At 35.8% G+C, this 23,532-nt stretch overlaps 1 protein-coding gene across 1 annotated transcript; it reads right to left on the bottom strand.

Moving 5' to 3' along the window:
* Nucleotides 1–667: 667 nt before the first annotated feature.
* Nucleotides 668–18,221, bottom strand: LOC114357960 (apoptotic protease-activating factor 1-like). Its single transcript, XM_028311796.1, has 14 exons — nt 18,044–18,221; nt 14,488–14,651; nt 13,206–13,433; nt 11,247–11,318; nt 10,357–10,493; nt 8,496–8,796; nt 7,338–7,570; nt 6,197–6,758; nt 5,200–5,390; nt 3,894–4,011; nt 3,108–3,291; nt 2,267–2,447; nt 1,257–1,423; nt 668–930 (listed from the first exon to the last, which is right to left on the bottom strand). Exons 2-14 carry the CDS (start codon nt 14,623–14,625, stop codon nt 668–670), a joined length of 2,775 nt encoding a protein of 924 aa, XP_028167597.1. The 5' UTR covers nt 14,626–14,651; nt 18,044–18,221.
* Between the last annotated feature and the right edge of the window lie 5,311 nt (nt 18,222–23,532).

Raw genomic sequence — 23,532 nt, 5'->3', positions numbered from 1 at the left:
ATTCGTAGCACTTTTAAGATTATTACAGTTACATGTAGAGGTGTCAATACAAGTATGTGCTGTAAGAGCCAGATTTTTATCCACTGGAAGAGCCGCTTTGCGGATGCCGAATGTTATATATTTAGTTTTGTCTGTATTAATTGTCAGTAAATTGCCTTTTAGCCATTTAAGAACTTCATTTAGACCCGATTGCGCTGCAATAAAAGTATCCCTCCAAGTATCACCCTTGAAAATCAGTGATGTGTCGTCCGCAAAAGATAGGATGTTACCATTAGTTAACTTCATCGAACACAAGTCGTTTATGTAAATTAGAAACAAGGTAGGGCCCAATATACTCCCTTGAGGGATACTACCTACTTGCTTAAGTAAAGCAGCAAATCGAACCCACAGCGTTGAATAGAGCTCTGTGATTGGTTCGTGTGTCACCCTGTGCGTCCACGCGTACTGTGAGACCTCATAGTAATGTTTGTGAATACGGGCGTGAATCTTATCACATTCAACCACAGGCACATAAGTTGTCATTACCCCTCTTGTTATACGGACGCTAGCACATCAGACTTACATTTTTGTTGCAATATCGCCCCTGTTACAACCACATAAGACACCGTGTTTAGTTTCATGTGCTGTCGTCAGTTATATTTCTTCTTTAAAAGTATCAATAAAATTCTTACCCCCTCCGATTTTCCAAGTCAAATATGCGTGAATTGGTCTTCAAGTCTATACAGATGACCCGGCTATCGTCAGTCGAAGCGAACAGCAAAGTGCCAATCTTGTTAACGACTATGGTCAAGAATAAAAGATTGTCCTTCACGTCTTTGGCTTCAATGATCTTGTTGCACATACACGTATTGCTTTGGTAGTTTATTTGATACAGGTGTTGCGTTATTTCTTTCGCTTTTAGGGTGATGATTTTTATTGTTTTGTGGTGACCTGTAAGAAATATCGTTTTAGTTTGGGGCTAATAACTAATTTAGTAAATACATGATTGCTTGGTCATGCCATATTTTGAGCTTGAATTAAGCTTCAAAAAACTGTAAGTGATAAAGCTGTAGTTTCATATTACATTTCTTCATGCTAATTGATAATGGCGCGAGTATACTATGCCGGAAATTGGCCGAGACGTAATAGTGTGAACACCGTCTCAGTTACTTTCTTCTTCGCACACCCGTGTGTCGCCCATACTTCGGTGTACGATCTAGCGCTTCGTCTCGGTCATAGTTCATAGTGTACTTGCGCCATTAGATTTAATGACTAACTTGGAACAACTAAGATGTTGAGCACCGGCCCAGTTTCCTTTATGGTCATGATCTTGTCTTTGCTCGTCTGGTCGATGACGAACAGATAGTTGGCGCCGTTGCTGACCACAGCCGCGATCAAGTAGTTGTCGTAGTTGCATGGAGCGCAACATAGTATCTCTTGGTCCCTGTGAATGACACATGCATTATGAAGATGGTTATGTATAAATATAGGTCGCGCAGCAAGAGTTGAGGCGATCAACACAAGCAAATATTTCTGTATAAGGTGACGGCGTCGAAGTCTTGCGTATTCTGACTGATTTGTGTATTCAGAGGGCTTAGTGTGAGTTTACATCAAACGACGTCACTAGCGAGCGCGTTAAAAAAATACAATTACGAAGATTTTAGTTCTTGAAAGTTTCCGCTAGGGGCGCTGTACAATCCGATACATTTAATGTCCTTTTTTACGCAGTCGATATCGAATGCGTTTGATGTAACTCACACTACGCCCCCTGAATTCAAATATTACATCAGTGTGAGTATGTTCGCCTCAACTTACGTTGTGCGACCTATACCTAGATTAGGAATTTGTGTTTTATTCCTTTGCGTTTTAAACTTCAAGTTTGTTAAGACGTCATGTAAAGTACAGTTTACATATCGCCAAGATGAGAATTGGTGGGAGAAAGTTTTAATATGAATCAAATCAAATTATTTATAATAAATAATAAATCTTTGGACAATTTCACACAGCGCCAGCTAGCCCCAAAGTAAGCAACTAAATTATATACTTTTTTTTTTAAGTACATACATATTATACATAGTAACACCCAGACCCGTCACAGAAATTAAAATTCATCATTTCAATTTCTGCCCGGCCGGGAATCGAACCCGGGACCTCTCGGCATAGTAGTGCGTTCTGAACCACTATTTATTCAGATTGATGATACTAAATTATAGAAAGGGCCTAACCCTTTCTATTATTTAGTATAGTCAATCAGGATGTGTTTTCGACTGTCGATTTATCCACTCACCTGTCAAAATTGTCGAACACCTTTAGCACCGTCCCATCGACGTTGTAAAGCACAATCATCTTGGCTGTGTGCGCGATTAACACCTCGTGATGGTTGGCCCAGCGGCAGTTCAGGAATAAACCCAGCTTGGGCTGTATCGTGCAGTTGCTTGGACAGTTGTTGTTGTATAGTTCTTCGTTTTCTGGAAAATAATGGGAAATATTTGAGTATAGATAGTAAATATTATATTAGGGGGAGTACGCACTGCATTCTATCAACATCTGATATTGTAGGTTTGCTGTGGTATTGTTTGTATAAGAGTTTTTAAGAATTACATTTTGTAAACCTTCGCAAAGTCAACTGCCTGAATAAAACAGACTTCGATATCAATTGAGTATCAAGTTATTCTAAGTGAATGAGGGCTATCGTTTTAGCGCTTACCAGTTAGCGCCACTGTAGAGTAAGGTCCTGTCACTTGCTAGTAGCGAAGACAGTGGCACCAATTGGTGAGCGCTAAAGTGGTAGGAGGACTATCGCATTTGTACTCATCAAGATGGCGCCACTGTAGAGTAAGGTCCTGTCAATCGCCAGGGGTGCCAACTGTTAAGTATAAAAACGATAGCCCTCATTGCAGGACCAGTGCCTCTTTTGATAATAGCTTTCAAATTGGACTATACATATACTTATTAGACATGTTCAGAAAATGTACACTTCATTAATATTTCATACATTAAAGAAAACATAAATAGTAGTTTCTTATATTATTTTGACACAGCCGGACAACAGGACGAAAAAGAAACTCAGCATAATAATCAAACTTAAAATACGAAGTGAAGAATAGTCTATCTGTAAGTGCACAAACCTTCATCAATGACGTCATCAGTCTCCTCCCTCTCGACGTCATCAATGAACCACATCTTGATGACGCCGTCAAAAGACAGCGCCGCCACTTGCGGCGGATTCATGGGGCATGCACCAATCCATTTGATACCATACTCTGATCCGTTCAGCTCTTTCTTTAGTTTGTTAGTGGGTATATGGAAGAACTGTAAGTGTGGTGCACAACAAGTCAGTACGGTGTTTGTTAAAACTAACACTGTGATAGTTTGCTTCAAACAAGACGGTAATAGAATCGATTTCAAAATAAACAACAGCAAGTCAAGTTAATTACAACGAAAAGAGAAATCAACGAATACGTTTGAACGATTTGTTAAAATGATTACTTATTTATGAAGTCATAAGTAAAAAAAAATGTTTGTATGTAAGCTGCAAGCAGGTACAGCAGGGTACTCACTTAAAGGTTAGTTACGTTACGTGCTACATGGAAAATGAGTACACTGCCTGCAATGATGCGTACGCGTCAAGTACGCTACGCGCAGTGGACAATAGCACTTCCAGTTTTTTTCAATTACACATGAAGAAGGTTTGCTATGATGATTAAACTTAAAAGTTTTGGTTCCAGATTTATGTTTTGTTTGTTTGAAGAAAACTAATAACATATAAATTAAGTGTAGGTGACATAATTACACAAATTAAGTCAATTTCCACAACAAAAAATGTATATCAAAAGTGAGAGTGAATCAATCAGTGTGTTACAATTAAGTTTTTATTTCTAACATTATACTTTCAAATTATAGTGTATCCTTACCTTTACAAGCCCAGTAAAAGTACCAACAAGCACGTAGTCGCCGAGAAAGCACACGGCTGAGATATTCTCTTTCACGTCAATGGTAGAGTGTTTTATTTCTTCGACATCTTGTTCATGCCTGAAAAAATAATCGTAGATTAAAATCAAATGCATATTTATGTGAAATTAGTATTAACTACGAGTACTACGATATTAATATAGAAGTAAGTATTCTTTTACGACACCTCGGCATGATGTTGAGTGGATACTGTTTCGGTGACACGCACAATACCTACTTTATTTAGTTTTAGTGTTGTATCATTTTCTTGATTTTGTTTTGAGTCGCTGAATAAAAAATTACATTTCGTTTAAATATAAGAAAAACCGTACCTAATACTTATGTAAGTGTCAAATTACATGGATTAAGATAACTTTTAACAGTCAGGTTTTTTTTTTACTTTATTTGATTTGCAGACAACAATTAGACGATGATACACATATTTTATCACTGTAACAATACCCACAAGTTCTCACGGTTTTCCAACAATATTTATTTTATATTTAGATGTGTCATTTTCTTGATTACCGGTTTACGGTAATTTACATTGTCAAGTCGCGTGCGCGGGTCTCTTCAAGATGTCATACAAAATGCTTGTAAAACCACACTCTGAGCACGCTATTGTATAAGTATGACACGTAACTCGGGAAATTTTCTTGAGTCAACTTTAACTTCTCTGGCGCAACAAATTTTCTTTTTCGGCGGTAAAAATGCATTGAGTTGCATACCCGGCATCCACTCAATGAGTAAACTCAATTAAGAATTTAGTATTAAGAATAAAATTCCTCTAACACCATAAGTATTTTAGGCTTTTCGGAAACACATTTTGAAGGAGTGAGATACCCTGCACAGTGAACTGTGTTAGCGTAAAGATACTAATGAATATAGGTAGTTAGGGACTCGCTTTATTTGAGGAGACTGAGTTAAGATAGGTTTTGTGTTGATTTGTTTACCCATTTACATATAATGAGCTGCAGATTAACTTTGAGATAGATTCAAGATTAATTTTCAACCAATACAAATTTAGGATTTTTTGTTATCTAATCAAAAAGTTAGCATCAGTAATTCGACATTACTCAACTGTCCTATAGATTGTCTGGAAGAGATCGCTTTATAGCTCTTCACACCTTTTTTCTTAATTCCTTTCTTTTCTTGTTTTATGTGGTGTACAATAGTGTTATCTAACCGTTAAGCTAGCACCCATAACACAAGCATTAAGTTGCTTACTTTGGTGAAATTGTCCAAAGATTTATTTATCTATTTACTTACAAGAATTCGAAGTACAGTTCCTTCTTCGCGACGCTTTGCCGAGCCAAATCCCAGGCCTTTGTGTAAAGAATGCCAGTCGACTCGTGCTGCAGTATACTTTGAACTATGTCGGTACTAGGGTACCGGTACAAGTCTATGCCATGGGTACTGATGTACGCTCTGATGCTGCAAAGAAGGTCCCTATCAAGGGTCTGCAAAAAACAACTGTATTTTAAAAAAGTTTGGTTAAAACGGTTACAAAGCATTGCACATACTGGAGCCTCTTTTTAATATAATTATTATTATATGATTCAAATAAATATGTTAATTCTAACTTCCTATGAAGAGCTTGAAATATGGAGTCTTGATAACAAAAACATGCTTTAGTTGATTCATGTTATTATGTATAATGAAATACTATTAACGTTAATGATTCTAGATATAAATAAATGCACCACATTACATTAATTTTGCAGCTGCAAGATTCGAACCCACAACCGTAGATGGTGTTGCAGTGTAAGTACCACCAGACAGCTGTCTTTGTGATCATTTTAATAAAACATAGACCAAAATAATGTGATTCACTGAATGTGATAATACCAATTGACTATTTGCGTCTCATTTGCAAGCCGTGCGAAAATTAATTTTATGAAGATAAACACAACATTTTATGTTATTAAATTATAATTGTGTTTATCCTTATTGATAACACTCAATGGTAAATATTACAACGCACATGTATGGGAAAGTCATTATTTATAGTCAAAGATGTATTAAGTAACTGTGTTTTATTTGAGCGCAGCATTTTTTTAAAAGATTTTAGGGATTGAGAAATTGGTCTAAATAGTATTTTAATGTTAGATAATGAATAGTAATATGAACTAATTAAAATAATAATGTTACAAGGTAAACAAATAACAATGGTTTGAATGAAAAAATCTAAACCACAAAAATGGTTTGAACTAATTAGCGAGCCGATAATGGCGCATGCGTCATAGTACGTCTTCATTATACTCACATCGTTTACTATTTGCGTTTCATACTTTTGTAAGTCCAATATCACGTCCGCAGGTCCCGTGAGCCTCACTTTGTTGCCAAGAAACTTCAGATCCAAATACAACTTGTTGAACAACGACCATCTGTTGTTGAGATTCTTCGTGTTCAATATGTGGTAGCCGATGTAAAACGCTATGTAACCATCGTCCGTTATTTCAACAGGCAGCTGCTTATTCACATCATACTGGTAGCTTTTCAGAAAATCGCTATGCAATTTCTTTTTGTCTTCATCACTCAATAATGTGCCTTTTAAGTACGTCATAATAAGGTCGTGAACTTCATACATGTAGTTCCTCTGATCGTGATCGTAAATTTCTATAATGAGAGATTTGACACGGAGTTTCCTCATGATCATTTCGACATCGCTCGTCTCCTTATTCCAGAGTTTGGATAGAACTCTAACGGATACTTTAACGTTATCTGGCAAGATGGCTAGCATTTTGAAAAGTGGTAGAATGTTTGGTTGCAATGAGTTTATGCAGACCTCTATTGTTTTCATTTGGTTGTCGTTATGCCTCAACAAGCTGTGAATAATGATTATATCTACATGACTATGTGCAATTAAATTTTAGGAGTGGAATGTTATGTCTGGTGCATGCCTAATTTATTAATAACTAAATTTTTTGACAGAGTGGCACTAATACACAGACATGGAAGTGAGGTAATAAGTAGTGTAAAAAACGAAGATTTATAATTATCTCTCTCACTTACCAAAGCATTCCATGGTAAAAGAAAGAAATATTTTCTAGAGGATTAAAAATAGCAGAAGATATTAGTTTACTCAGCCATTTAATGTTGATGATGTGTAAGACTATAGACTGAAATTCTGGATAGGTGACAATAGAAAAAATATGAATGTTTTCATAGACAACCTACTCAAATGTGAATGTGATAGATATATGAAGGACATTTCAATGCAGTGTTGGAGAATATACAATGTAAAAACAGCAGGACTAAATTAATTATACAGAAATGAGTAAGAAGATAACAGTGCTCACTGTGATAGGTTTCAAGCTAAATAAATAAATACAGTAGTCAATACTGCGTAGAAAAATACTTGTTTATGGAGATCGTTTATAATGAAAGTTATGTGAAATACTTACTATAGGAAGTCCTTTTTTTCGAGCTGTTTCAAATAATAGTTCCACCGTTTATGATCATGGATCAGTCTCTCTTTGTCTTCGGCTAGTTGGGCCCCGATTAGACCGATGTTAAAAGGGCTGCCTTTGCACGCATCATGGAACTTCTTGGCTTGTCTGGGCAACTGTGAGACGTCTAGATCCACATACGAAGCCAGCAGCTTTAAGGTTTCTTCTTCTTTGAGACTGTTTTCTACCTAAAAATAAGAAATGTTATCATACAGTTGTGATTAACATGGCAATATTGTATTATTTAAGTAACATTTTAAATTTTTAAGTAAGCATTGACTTATTAAGACTAAGACACATTACAACATGTTTGTTTTGAAATACAACTGAGGCCCGGTTTCCACAAAGGTAGAGAGGAGCGGAGAAATGTTTTGAACAACCAATCAGATGTCGTTCAGATTTAATGAAATTGACAGAATGAAATCTGATTAGTTATTTAAAACATTAATTTTCCGTTCCACTCCGTCTTGGTGGAAACCGGGCCTAAGAGAAATTGACATTTGAAATTCATGCCAATTGCTGGTATCATCATATGAAGTTGTTTAAAGTGAACAGTTGTGGAAGTGCGTACATAAACTCATTGGAGTGATGCCCGCGCAAATCTCCTTGACTCGACCCTCAGGCATTATCGAATCAAATGCAAATTGAACAATGCGGGAATGACCACATAATACCTGTGTTTGAATATTGAGTAGCCAGTGAATAAAATGTTGTCACAAACCAATCGTACAGTGTTGACAGATATAGTATTTCATAATGCTTGTAAAGACATTTTAGGCTAGATATTTGGATTGTAAATCGTGGTAGGGTAAAGTCATACAGCCATGCAGTGATATTAGAATGATTTGGCCGGAGAATCGGTCTTCTACATGGTCTCATACAAATACGCACGTATAGATCAAGCCTCGTGCACGCTATATGGCAATAGTGATATCTTACTCATCGCTCAAATGATAAACTTTTTACACACATAACGGTAACATTTGAGCAGTTATTTACCGTACAGTGGCTGATAAGTAAAATTATACTAAAAATATTGTGATAGATAAAAATATCAACTCAATATAAACAAGCAAATAGAATATACGCTGCTTGAATGAATCATTCACTTACCTTGATAATCAGCGGCTGAAAACTGGAAACGACCTCGGAGTCTCGGGTCGTTACTAATATCTTGCATCCGATATCGAACGCTTCGACGCAAAGTTTCTCATTGACCTCATCTAGCACCAACAGGGCTTCCTTGAGAACCTGTTCCGAGAACTGCGACTTCAACCTGTCCCTCAGTTCTAACCAGGTCCACTCGTAACTGGACAGGGAGTGCGAGTCCATGTTTGACCCTAAACTTGACATTGACATTGTGGAGTTCATGTGTGAGGTGCGAGTGTATATCGACGATGCCCTTCGGTATAATCTGTTGGCAAAAGATATGCATTTTATACTTCACGAATCAGAAATTAGTTTTATCATTTTAGTTCTTGATAGGAAGGTTCAACATATTTTCCGATATTCTTACTAATAATAAAAATGCGAAAGCAACTCTGCCTGTGTCGCTTTCACGCCTAAACTGCTAAACCGATTTTTGATGAAATTTGGCATGGAAATAGTTTGAGTCCCAGAAAAGGACATAGGATAGTTTTTATTTTGGTTTTTGAACGGGACGAATTGAGGAACGCGCGCGATAATTTTTCTGTGACATAAAATTTCATGCAGGCAAAGCCGCGGCCGGAAAGCTAGTATGTTATACTTCGACAAATGCCCCACCAAGGATTTAAACAGTTTTATTTTATACAACCTTTATTTATTACCCATAACAGACCAAATTGGTAGTGGGATCAAGATATTTTTAGGAATGGCTCAGCGAATGATAAATTAATATAAAATTTCATGCAGGCAAAGCCGCGGCCGGAAAGCTAGTATGTTATACTTCGACGAATGCCCCACCAAGGATTTAAACAGTTTTATTTTATACAACCTTTATTTATTACCCCATAACAGACCAAATTGGTAGTGGGATCAAGATATTTTTAGGAATGGCTCAGCGAATGATAAATTACTGTCTACTTCAGAAAATTAGCTTCATTAGTACTTTGGGAGGCGTGTAGGCGAATCACACGACAGAACTCAATCACTTATGTTTAGTTTAAAAACTTTTGTTAATATTATCATTTAAATATATAAAAGGAGAAACTGACTGACTGACTGACAGATCAACGCACAGCCTAAACGGCTAAACGTAGGCACTTGAAATTTGGAAGGGACGTAGCTTAGGTACCGTAGAGGTGCACTAAGAAAGGAATTCCCGAAATTCCCACGGGAACGGGAATTAGCGGGAAAAACGGGATTCACGCGTACGAAGTCGCGGGCGGCCGCTAGTAGCTTGATATTTTTGTTTGCTACCGGTTGAAACCAGTGTCTTACTTTCATAATATCTTCAAAACTTGTTTACACAGCTAAATTTGGCACATGCATCGTATTATCATTGCCTACAAACAAGTTTCGAGCTGGAATACCGAATACTACGCGCAATACATAACGATGATTGAACAATCGTGGACAATATTTCACTCCCACACTATTTATACATATTTGGACGATTCTTTATTTCGTGTATTGGAAACACCATGATGACTCACAGATTTAGGATAATGTATTGGACTTGAATAGAATAATTATCTAAGTACTGATATTACTAATAAACTACAAATAGAAGAACAAACCAAAATGAGTTTAAATTACAGCTTGGATTTGAGACCTTGAAAATTAATTTCAAATAAAAGCAAGGCATTTTCCTCATTAGTTAAACAATTACTGTGATTTTACGTGTAAATGTTTGCTGAAGCTGGTTTCAAAACCAGGGTAAACCCAAGATATTAAATGAGACATAGCCATTTAATTGAACCATCACCTTATTCTACATAATTAGTGGATCCTAATCAACGATACACTTCGAATATAGATGAGAATTACTCACTTATTTTGCTGTGCTATGACGTCATATTTCGTCTTACATTTTGCCAGATTGAGCCAGAATATAACTCCGTTGAAGTTGTTGGTGATAAGTTCGGAGTTATCGCGGAGGACGCTGATCACCGCTGAAGTCTTCCTAGATCCAGACATGCCGTGCAGGGCCAGAAATGNGTTCCTGGTCAGGCTATAATTAGTGCATCCTAATCAACGATACACTTCGACTATAGATGAGAATTACTCACTTATTTTGCTGTGCTATGACGTCATATTTCGTCTTACATTTTGCCAGATTGAGCCAGAATACAACTCCGTTGAAGTTGTTGGTGATAAGTTCGGAGTTATCGCGGAGGACGCTGATCACTGCGGAAGTCTTCCTAGAGCCAGACATGCCGTGCAGAGTCAGAAATTACTTACTTATTTTGCTGTGCAATGACGTCATCTTCAGTCTTCCAGTTTGCCAGGTTGAGCCAGAATACAACTCCGTTGAAGTTGTTAGGCCTCAGCCTCGAGTTTAGCGGGCAGCGGGGCGGGAGCGGCGGCGGCGCGGGCAGCGGCGCTTGAGCGGGCAACGAGCGGGCTTCTTCTCGGGCACTCCTTCTTTTGCCCACAATAAATCGAGCGTTAGGAATAAATTTGAATCGAAATAAAATTGTCGCCGTTGTTCAAACATTTCGTTTGCGAATAAAAACTAATATCTCGACAACACAACCCCTAACACAACATTTCGCCGCTAAAGCGCCGCGCGAGCTGCCCGCTTGTTTCGAGAACGGGTCTGCGTTGCCCACCCCGCTCCAGCGCCGCCGCCGCTCCCGCCCCGCTGCCCGCTAAACTCGAGGCTGAGGCCTTAGTGATAAGTTCGGAGTTGTCACGGAGGACACTGATTACCGCTGNAGAGCCAGACATGCCGTGCAGGGCCAGGATCTTGTGCCGGGCAAGGACAATCAATCTTGTTTCTATTTCTTTTTCCTGTGGTAAGTTTCATATGCGATTAAGGACACTTTATTTCTAAATTTATTTTACATGAGCTTTTGCATTGCAAATAATTTAAGTAGGAAGTTTGATTGTTTACTCAGCTAAAATAAAAGTTACAGAAAAAAACTACTTCGATTAATTACACTGCACAACAGCATTTCTGATGATTGGGTTATGTTACATGATATTAGTCCAATTTTTAATGACGATTTCAAATCTGTGATTGAAATATCTGTATCAGCTCTGGTTAAAAAAATATGACACTTGGGTCTTTTTGTAAAAAAACACTCTTTTTTTAGAGATGATCCTATTTTATGAAGTTGTTAAGTTGAAAAAACTATCTTTTATTTGATTTCATTGCTGATGCTGAAGGCAGACAGCTCTTCTGAATGATTCAACAGCAGTCAGCCATCATGTGTGCATTCCAGTGGCCCTGATAGCGTCCCTCTATCGGACGAAGGCCCTGGTGGATTTGCTCGCCATGAACTTCACTTAGATCCTTAAGAGTTGTGATAAAATTGTTCAGGTGATTGCGAAGAGAGTGTAATTCGATGTTTATCTTACATCCAACCAAAAAAACATGTTTGTAAGTGACTCATACGTTGTTCGATGTGTAAGAATAGTAAGATTTTTTCGGATTTTCCAAAAAAAAAATTAAAATGCCTAAATAACTCAATCCATGTCTTTTCGGAAGACTTGAAGATCCTAAATCTCTAAAACGATCGTGTAAACCATCTTGGCTACATGGTTTTGAAAATTTCGGGTCACATTCAAAGTCTCTACCACACTGACAGTTTTCGCCTCAAAATCCTCATGTGAAGTATCAACATGAGGTTCAGGTGACTTCTTAGGGTTGAAAAGACCAGAAATTACTTACTTATTTTGCTGTGCAATGACGTCATCTTCAGTCTTGCAGTTTGCCAGGTTGAGCCAGAATACAACCCCGTTGAAGTTGTTGGTGATAAGTTCGGAGTTATCGCGGAGGACGCTGATCACCGCTGAAGTCTTTCCAGAGCCAGACATGCCGTGCAGTAAGCCAATTTTACGAACTTTGTCACATTTAAACGGATTATTTAAACATATCCTCTCCGCAAATGAAACAAAGTTGATTTAGATCAATCACACAAACACTTCTTAATGCTACCATATTAAATTATATAAAGAAAACATAGTACTTTTTGAACTGTCGGCGAATTAAGACTGAAATTTAGCAATTTTTGAGTGAAAGCTATAACACGTAAACAAGAGCTGCTACGAAAAAATGGACGGCAGATTAAGAATCAGCGACGTCAAATTAGTAAACATCATGTAATGAAAGTCAATCATCAGCCAAAAGTTGCAATTTTGTTGTGCAGTGTTATCCAACGGCTTAAAAACGATAATACAGTAGAACGCCGATTATCCGAATTAATTGGGACCGGGGTCGATTCGGATAATCGAAAATTCGGATAATCGGACATAGACTGGTAATAAGGAAAAAGCGTGTTTAAAACGAACTGTCACACATAAAATAAACATTATTAACTGTGTTTACAGTTCTGCAACAACGCTCGGTTGAAATATATCTAGACTCCTGCGAGTTCCAACTTGTTACAACAAAACAAAATAAAAATTACTTGGTTTAAATTTTTTATATTACGCTTAGGACCGATTCGGATAATTGGCGATTCGGTTAATCGGCGTTCGGATAATCGGCGTTCTACTGTATTGTGTTAAGACCTTTTTTCACTAGCCGAATTTGATGATTTGGTAAAGTAAGAAAGGATGACCGTGGTAAAGTAAGAAAGGAAGGTGTTAAAAAACGAAATCGTTTTGCGAAGTATGTAAATAAAGACATGCGAAAACTAATAATCAAGAATTTATATTTTAAAAGATATTTACCAAAGACGTCCTCCTGACGTAGTGCATAGGCAGCCTCGGGACATCGCCACGGCTCAGGCTGTCCTCAAAGCTTTCGTTTAGCATTGGCTCGTTGTTTTCCACCACCAGTTTCTTCCAGAGCCAATCGTAGTCCTTAGCCAGGCAGTCGACAAACGCCTCGAACGTACTGTTGGTGCCATACGCCAGTAAGTAGTCAACTATATACCTCGCGCGGTCTTTCCGACTTTTCTGCAATGTACAGCAATTGACATAAAAGGTCGCATTATCTTTTGTGTGTGTGAGCTAATGTCACAAAGTTGTTATAACAGAAGGACGCAGACCAATTACCATGCACTTAAAGATAAATAGAGCACAAGGTAAACTAACAGTTACGCAAACAGTGAAATGGAATAGAAAAGCCTACGATTGTCATTTGGACTCTCCTCCTAAATACTTCGACAAGGATTTATGATATTAGAACTATGACTAATAAGGATACGTCACAGATATGGTCAGTGTTAATTCAATCCTACGAATTGGGTATGGATGGAGATAATGATATTACGTGTTATTGATAACTGACGTTGCAAGTGTAATAACAGATAGGTAATATGATTTATTTAAAGCTTAATTTCTTCTAAACTTGCCTGATAACAGCCGTTAAAAATAGTTTGACAAACAATCTACTTGTGAGTAGTTGAAGTCAATTTAGGTAATGATGTTTCATCTCATTTGAATAAGTATGTCGCAAATCATAGCGTGCTTGCGTGTTACTATCTGTAACGAATAACTGACCATAGTTGGTCTGATTATTCTGATGGAAAATCTAAAGGTGTTCTTCCACCGGGGCGAATCACGAGAATGTAACAATATGTAGGTACCTACTGGATTAGATTCTGAGCGTTATGCTTTGACGTAAAGCTAAAAGACTTGTTTGTATACGCATAACTCCCAGTGAAAAAGCACCTCAAATATAAACGTCTCAGATGTTACACCTGTTACAATTTTTCAACTATTCGTAATTCGTATGTATAGCTATAATTTCTGCCGGTATTGGTATAGGTTTAAGTTCGTCACAGTCCGATCATATGACGAATATAGGTATAAAGTTGTTAGGATGGTTTTTGTACCATTACCATTAGCAAGAGACTTATCTCTTGCTTGTTGTGGTGATTCACATAACGGTAATCCAACGTTAGTTAGTTGAGTGTGATTTTGACGACATCTAGGCACCTACATTAAAAATATCATGGTTTGGATCTGTGTCATTTCAAATAAATTTAAATAAGCGATGGCTCCATACCCGGTTGATTATCTCGTCGAACTCATGGCCCGTGATCACTTGCTTGGCGAAGAGAGCGTCGACGATGAACTCGACATCCAGATCCTTTACGATGTCGAGCTGGTAGCGCTGAAGCAGCTGCCTTTTCTTGTTGTCCATCGTGTTTGTTTGCGCCTTTGTGGCATCTGGAAAAATATTTAAATTACACATCGTGATCTACGTAGAAAACAATGTTGCGGGTCCAATGGGAGTTTAACTTTCCCGCGGGATAAACTTGACCTTTTTCTTGAGTGGCGACCACGAGCCGGAAGACGTAGCGTGGGCAGGCCTCCCACTAGGTGGACCGACGATCTGGTGAAGGTCGCGGGAGGTGCCTGGATGCGAGTGGGCCTTGGACAGGTCTTTGTGGAAATCCTTGGGGGAGGCCTTTGTCCAGCAGTGGACGTCTTTCGGCTGAAACGAGTACGAAACTTGACCTTCACAGGTTGGGTTTTTATTGGCGGTAAAGCTGCAGATCCTGGCTACACAGGAGTTGCAGCGGTGAAGGGGATAGATGGGAATAGTCATATACAGACGACGATAGCACGTCAAGCTGTGGCTTCATAAGTACACTAATAGAGGCGATATTGCAACAAAAATGTTTGGTCTGATGTGCTGTCGTCTTTACATAATTGGAATATGCTTCGATCCCTAGATGTAAAAGCGCTCATTTACCAGGAACATTCACGTGTAATGTAAAAGTACACTGTTACATGTAAACAACAGTATAATGGAGAGTAATGTTTAGAAATAAAGCTCAATTTTGATGCTGCTCCCAGTGATAAGCGTTTACAAGTCGCTAATTCTTATCTTGCACTGACTCCTATCACAAACAATGCTGCCTGTTAAGGTCTGTCCGTCCATAGGCGTTAGTGCAATTCACGTCTCTGCAAGTCTCGGCAATATTGAATATTTATAATAATTTACGAACACAACGATCGCGAAAGCATGGCATTAAAGGGCAGCAAAGGGAATTAGCTAAGCGCTTCAACAGACTATTTGTCTAAATGGATCCAAATGTAGATAATAACTTAATGACTATAGAAAATAATAGTAATGCGTATTTTACTGAATGGTAAGTGAAGTGAGTCGCATTATCAGGATTGGAAAGTATGTAAATAAAACAGAACGATGTTTCTAGTATGTTGGTGTTTTCCATAAAACTCGCTAAGGGCATAGAAATCAAACGTTACCTTGAATAAAAAATAGAACACGCACTTGAAATGACCGCTGCTACTAAAAGACCACTTGACTTTTTAAACCGAAGTTTTAAATGGCTCTAAAAATACCGAAACATTAGTGTGGCTGGAGATTAAGATTCAAACTGAGTAATTCTTAACATTGCGCGACCTTGCGTATTAGTGCCACCTACATAATAAATAGTCAAACACGTCAAAAATACGAGAAGAGTGCCGTTGACCGCGCTATGGCCTCTGACGGCCAAGGCCGCTATTAATTGGGAAGTTTTGGGAAATTAGTAAACATCAAATAAATGAAATAATACACAAGTTCTTATAATCGCACAATAACTTATTAAAATTTCTTAGCGATTAGAGTCGCTTATTAAACTAAATTATAAATAAACAATTTGAAAAAATCATACTGCCTAAGTCGGGAAATTGTGTGCAGTTAGATTTTTCAAGTTGTTTATTATAATCACACAATAGTTTTGTGGCTGACAAAACAACACATTTTACGAATAAGATATTAATGTCATTTATTTATTAAACTCATCATTATAGCGAGATGCCAATAACCAGAGTATTAAACACGTAGTATTGAAAGTTTACCTGCGTGATAAAAGATGGAAAGGAGAAAGAAAAGTAATTTAAATTATTGATTTTTCTTACATGATTAAGATCATGGTCGTTCCTTAATGTCAATTTGAATTTTTGCGATAAAATGAGTTCTATTGAAGTTTTAAATACTTGATGCAGTTTCGTTTTCTAGATAATGGGCTAATAACGTTGATCTTGAACAACTTATTTTAGTAGGAGTATATTGTGCTAGTAGGTACGTCTGGATGCTAGTTCTATCTAGCCAGTAACTACAATGATTAAAAAGATTTTAGAGTTTAGAATCACACTTATGCGAATGTGACTATAAGTCTGTGTTCGCCATTCAATTCCTAGATTTATTTACTTACTGCATAATTTCAATGCACAATTATTATTTATATGCTGTAAGAGTCCCAGACCTGATTCCTTTTCTATTTTTAGGTCAAGGTTAGCTTACCTTTGTATTGTTCTCTACGATAATTGTTGCCGGATGTGGTAAAATGATAAAGTGACCAATCAATTATTTGTAAAAAGTTGAAGTGGTATGATTTTATAGCTTAATATTATCTTGAAAGTACGCTATCAGTAGTTATGAATAAAATAACAAGTGCATGACAAACAACAAGTTTTAACAAGTTCAAATATGTTATAATATCTTATTGTGTTTTAGAAAGTTATTTATCATTTTATGGGTTGTTTATTATTGTGTTATCTTGTGGCTTTATTTACTAAAGAAGTGTTAGCACTGTAATTTGAAAGCTCATAAAGTATTTGATACCTACTATAGAAAAAAGTTTAATCTGTGAGTAGTGTTAGTTAGAACATGGTTAAATTTGAAATACCACAAAACTTTTTCTTCAAATAATAACAATTTATACCTAGGTATTTTTTAAATGCTGTTTTTATACTAACCAGAGTACATTATCAAATTAATGAATAAATTTAATCCAGAATTTGGCAAAAAAGATCCACTACCTTATCTAAACAATGGGTCAAGTGATTCACCATCTTCCCTTATTAATATTGTGTGGTTAAAGTTATTTATAAATTAAATTACATTTGAAACAAAAGAAAAAAGAACTGGCTGGTTATAAGAGAACTAAGGCAATATCTCTTACAAATGAGATGATTAGGTGATAAATCAGTGAATCCCCCAAAGTTTTGATATGGAAAGTTGATGAATGATATCCTGTCTCAATTTACATACCAATGACAATGAGTCATTGCAAAATCACATAAAAAGTGCAGGTATTTGTATCCCTCATGGCATGGTGTTATTGTTTCAGATAAGCAATGTTTCTTTCATCGAATCTAGTTTTGATTCTGATGAATGGTTCTAGATACAAAAGCCAAGACAGCAGTTTATACATGCTACATTAATCTAAGGCTACATGTTATTGTGTCAGCAACCTTGTATTTGGTGAATTGAAAAATAAATAAATAAAAATAACTGTGTTCAAAACCTTTATCTATAGTCATCACTCATATTTGTTTCTTTTTTTCATTTATAAAGCAGTAGGGATATAAAAATAAGTAGCAATAATGCCAAAAAAATGTTTTGATGAATCAAAGCTTTCATCAAATTATAATTTTTTGGGTAAGCATTGCAGTGACAATGTTATCATAAGTTTAAGTTACTAAATGAAGTACTGACCAAGCAATCACATAAACATTTCGTTAATTTAGATGTATTTTCGTATGAAGTAAACATTTTTGACTATCATAACCGCCAACAAAGTTTCAAATCAACAACTACTTACCCCTTGTTTACTATGTTTTGATCATTTCGTGAATTTTGCACTTGCACGACTGCCTTTGATCCCACAACTTAATTTGTTTCTAAATACAAGAACTGTTACTATCAACATCAACCTCACTCAAAATAACAAAGCAAACAAAGTGCATTCACCACTCGTGCATCTACAAAAATCACTAAATGACATAAATGCATCTTTCCGTTTTCTTTTTCATTTTATTCTATCAAAATGTTATCAACGTCAAGCCTGTTTGTTAATTGGTCAATAATAAATTATAGTTGAATCGGATTGGCTGTTAGTATTATGTCACTTTTCTCGTTTGTTTTCATTGCACTACTTACTTCAAGCTCTGGATAACTGTATTTTAGCCATTTAGAAGAATCGCCTGTCGCCGCGACAGCAGGCTTAACAGCAGGATAAAGTCTTATTTTTTATATTTAGTTTTGTTTAATTTTCCAAAGTGTTATCCCAAATAGGTAAGTGTGTAATAATTTATTGTGGATTACTAACCAATAAATGTTTTATAACGTGTATGAGTGTAGGCAAATAAAACGAAGCAGTGCATAATCAATCACATTTCAAATTCTTTCAAGAAGTCAGTGTGAGATCTTAGTAAAACGCCACATCTTATACTGAATCTCAAGGGGAAGAAGGGATAATAATTATGTATTATAATATCATTAAATAAATAGCATTAGTTTCACAAAAGAAATAAGGATTTGGCTGTATAGACGAGATCCGAAGCCGTAAAACTTGTAATAAAAAAAACAAAACAGGATTTCTTAGCAGTCCGCGCGTGGGATATAGATGACCCACGCTGAACTGTCCCGCCAAACTCAATGACAGGGGGGCGCTACCATCGTTCAACTATATGGTTTCCAACATGGCAAAAATCTGAACCAGCGATCCGGTATTGACGGTGGCGCCCCACTGTCAATGTCATCGACAGGACAGTCCAGTATTTTGGAACTATATTTAAATGCATGCAGCAATAATGGCGGGAAAGTGGAGCCGTGTGAGCAGTTATGATAAAAACTAGCTTTTGCCCGCGGCTTCCCGCGTGAAATTTAGTTTGTCACAGATCGTCATAAATGCCTATAATATGTTATTCTGGGTTATAAACAATAACTGTAAAGTTTCATCAAAATCCGTACAGTAGTTTTTGCGTGAAAGAGTAACAAACATGTTGATATCCAGACATCCATACAAAAACTTTCGCATTTATTTATAATATTAGTAGGAAGTAGGATTTAAGACGTACAAAACATAATAAATAGGCAATAATAAATAAATATCCCTGGATATTTTAACAAAAAAACTCAAAAAAGTCAAAGTATTTATTTACACTACGCTTCTAGTCCCAAACTAAGCAAAGCTTGTCAAAGCTTGTACTATGAGTACTAGAAGACAACAGATATACCTACCTAAACATACTTTTAAACACTTTTTTATTTGTAAATTAAATACATACATATTATTATTATCAAGAATATGTACCTATATCTTTTTGGAAATAAATATTTATTTTATTATTACATAGTAAGTAACACCAATATCTAAGCAAATTAATTAAAATGGTGCAACATTACATTACCACTAACTCAAGAAGTCCGTGTGATGAGGTCTTACGCCCGATTCCCATTTCAATCCTTGTCCAAATCCGGATTACAACTGTCAAATTGAATTCAGTTTTAGACTATGTTTCCAAAATTTTCGATGCATTTACACTTTAATATTGTTTAAATAGTCTTATAAACAATATAAAAATGTAAAAACATCAAAAACCGCAGTTATTTTGGCCAAAAACATATTAAAATTTGTCAGTTGACAATCCAAATCCGTATAATTTGGATTAGGATTGAATATAGAAATCCAGCATTAGTAAAGTGATAGAGTGGGACCAGACCATTCTGGGGGTAATACAGTACTTGTTATTATTCTGTGGTAATACGCGCATGTTTTACTAGATCATCGATGAATTTGAGATTCAAGAACCAATTTTTATATTCCTCATTCCTTAACAAACATCATAACAAGCATTTTTTTTTATTGCACGTAGCCGTACCTACCTAAATAAAATATTGTGCGCTGAACGTTATAAGTACCTATAAGTAAGTAGATAGTACTTTTACCACAGCTAGGCTAAATGAATGGTGAACTTTTAGTTCGAAGAATCCGCTAAAGACATATAATAATCATCTACTTTTAGATGATGTGTAAATAATTATTTTGTTATAATAAGTAGCCATAATATCAGCAGTAATCTTTATAAGGTTTTAATAAATCTTTATTGGGAAGTTTGTAGGTGGGTATTTAGGTAAATTAAAGACATTTTTGACTTAAGTAGCTACACATAATTATAAACTTACTGTATAAGTAAGGTACTTGATACAAATAAGGCCTACGTTCTAATAAGGCCTATACATCAGAAAACACAGATAAACAAATCCAACCGGGATAATACTTCAAGGAAACGTACTCATATGCCCTACAACCCGGTAGAGTGCAAGAGCGTCCCGATCCACGATCCCAGCACCAATTGGCACGCGTTCTTCTAAGGTGGTGGGTGATTTCGTGCTCTCTTATAAAAATCTGGCGATTTCATATTAAATTTTCGGTAAAATAACGCTGTTTTAGATTAAGCTTTTCTTAGTAATCGTTTCTAAATATTTCTTACTAGCTAATAATTACCTTAATTTGTACTACTGGCTATTTCAGCATGGTAGGCCATATTGGATACTTATGTCAACACCTGATTACGGACAAATTCATTAAACTAAATGAGTCAAAGTGTAACGAAATATTTATTTAATAAGAATGTTACTAACAGCACAGAAAATAAAAAGAAAACAGAGTAAAAAAAAATTACTAAACCTGTAAAAAAAAGAAACAAAATACAAAACCAATAAAAAATAAGATAAAAAAAGCCGTATGTATAAATCTAAAGGATTAAAGCTGATATTATCATGCTTGTCTTGAAGACAATGTAGCAGATGTGCTACCATAAAGGACTGCTTTTGGTGGTATCATAAAGATTGTGTAGGAGTTCGTAAAGATGATTCAGAAGCCTTTTTATGCCCTGGTTCTAACAAAAATTGAGATCTCATTTTGTTTACAAAAAATCAAGACTAAATGATGTTCCTAAACGGATTTATTTAAAAGGTTTTATGTGTAGGCCTTATTCGAACACGGTGTTTTAATAAGCCCTATACAAAAAAATAATATTGTTTGTTTTTGATATTTTTTTTGATAATTTAAGTAAGGAATCATTAATTTGTTACTATGAATATTTAATTTTATCTATAATTTATGTATTATTCTTAATAAGTGGAATTTAAGTTAATCTAGAGATATACAGTATATTTCTGTTTACTTGGTATGTAAAATTTTAATAACGCAAACAAATCGACGTGTTTAATGTTATAAGACCGCATTTTGTTTAAAACAACCTCNTCGAAAACGGTTCACCGTATAAAAAATTTTTTTAAACAAAATTTGTAGAGAATTTAGTATTCTACAATATTGATAATAAATAGAAATAGCAAAAAACCCATAGGAAATGAAATATTTCCAAAAAAAGCGCAATAAACCGATTTTTGTGACCTTTGACCTTAAATTTTAATAGTTGCTTACACCCTACCATATGTAGGTTTTGAGACAACTTTTAGGGTGTCAATATACAAGTATTTACAGACTTACAGCTGGGTATCTCTAATTCCGAGATTCTTACCTAATTTAAGCTTAAATGACTGGACTATAATAGAATTTGGTGTAATATACGTTTAAATAGATTATTCGTTAATTAAAACAAAGGATCAAGTTGATGTTTCTATAAATATGGGTTCCAAAACTCAAACTTTTGGAGTACGGACATGCCTAGAGAATGACGTTTTGTGTCATTTAAAAGGAATTTAAGATGTTTTAAAAATAGTTTAAAAAAATATAAATGGGTGATGAATAAAACACATTGCGAACTGTTATTTAAGAATTTTGGAATAAAATATTATAAAATATTCCATGTAAAATGTGGCGCGGACTAAGAGTTGACATATTTTTGTGGAACGACCCAGTAGATATTATCATCTAGTTTTAGATGATGTGTAAAAAATACTTTGTTATAATAAGTAGCGATAATATCACCCTATTTCAGTAGCAAGATATAAGGTCTTAATAAATCTTTATTGGGAAGTTTGTAGGTGGGTATTTAGGTAAATTAAAGACATTTTTGACTTAAGTAGCTACACATAATTATAAACTTACTGTATAAGTATAAATAATAAATAAAATCTGATCAAGGAGGCGTATTAATTTGCGGTGAAATATTTTAATTCGCTGCGTCCAGGTATAGCAGATGGTTATCACAAAAACTTTTCTTCAATGTCCTTACTGTAAACAAGGTCTCTTTTGAGGTTTTGTAACGCGCTCATGAATGGCGGTGTGTGTGGCTTTTAATAAGATTTATTGTAACTGATCTTGTTTTGACATTCACAATGGCACGGACGACGCGGCAAACGACGCCTTTGTGTGGTCTCCCAAGACCATTGTAAGTTGGCAAAGTCAAAAATAGTTTGTAAACACACCTGGTCTTGCACATAAAAGGATAGTTTCCCTTTCTACTTAATAGCGTCAAATTATTTTTAACGAATTTATGTGGAAATTCATAATTTTGTTCTAACTTCTACAAAACCGAATACTTAGTATTTTTAATATTCTGTACATATATCAGATAGAGAGTAGGTAGGTAAATATTAAGGATGTTACAAGTTATTGGTAGTCAAAACGTGTGACGTGTTTAAACACGCAACATACGAGATAACAGTGAAACTCCCTTGAGTTACGGTAATGCTCCTACTGATACCGCGACACTCTCAAAACATGATACACCATACATACCCGATGCCTTAAGTTTAATCTTAATAGCTCATACCTTGTAAAGATGTCCACTTTCACGTCACTAAAAGTCGATTGTTGTTAAATTTTATGAGTCATTAAATAAAATAGTACTTAACTCAAGATAATTACAGGCTAGAATTTAAGTCAAAGTATTCGTCTATTCAGATTTAACGAGGGCATAATATATCCTAGTCAAACACCGTAAGGTTTCCTGACCTCTATGAATGTCATGTTTGGTTGATTGCGAGGATCTGATTATTAGCGTATTCGCTCATAAATTACTTGTGTACCTAGATAATTAGAATGCCAATTAGCATTCTTGTCAAGAATGGGAAGTAATTACTGAAATAGGCATAATCGTGGCGAAATTTACCGTCAGGCCACGTTTGTAATGAAGGAAGAACAATTCCGTCTAGGCGTTCGAAAGGTGTAGGACTAACTACCTGCCATATATAGGGGATTCATTGTCTTGTTATGGGAAAGGAGCTTAGGAATTTAAATGTGTCTATTTGCTAGCGCTGTACATAATGCATTTCGTGGCGGCTGCATTCAGAAGCGCATGTTGTACTAATGGTTGAATGTGGTGAAATACGTTGAAT

The sequence above is a fragment of the Ostrinia furnacalis genome, unplaced genomic scaffold, assembly GCF_004193835.3.
Source record: "Ostrinia furnacalis isolate ACB-3 unplaced genomic scaffold, ASM419383v2 OfSCF0267, whole genome shotgun sequence".
NCBI lineage: Eukaryota > Metazoa > Arthropoda > Insecta > Lepidoptera > Crambidae > Ostrinia > Ostrinia furnacalis.
The sequence above is the reverse complement of the archived record's forward strand: the minus strand, read 5'-3'. Positions and strand labels throughout refer to the sequence as shown.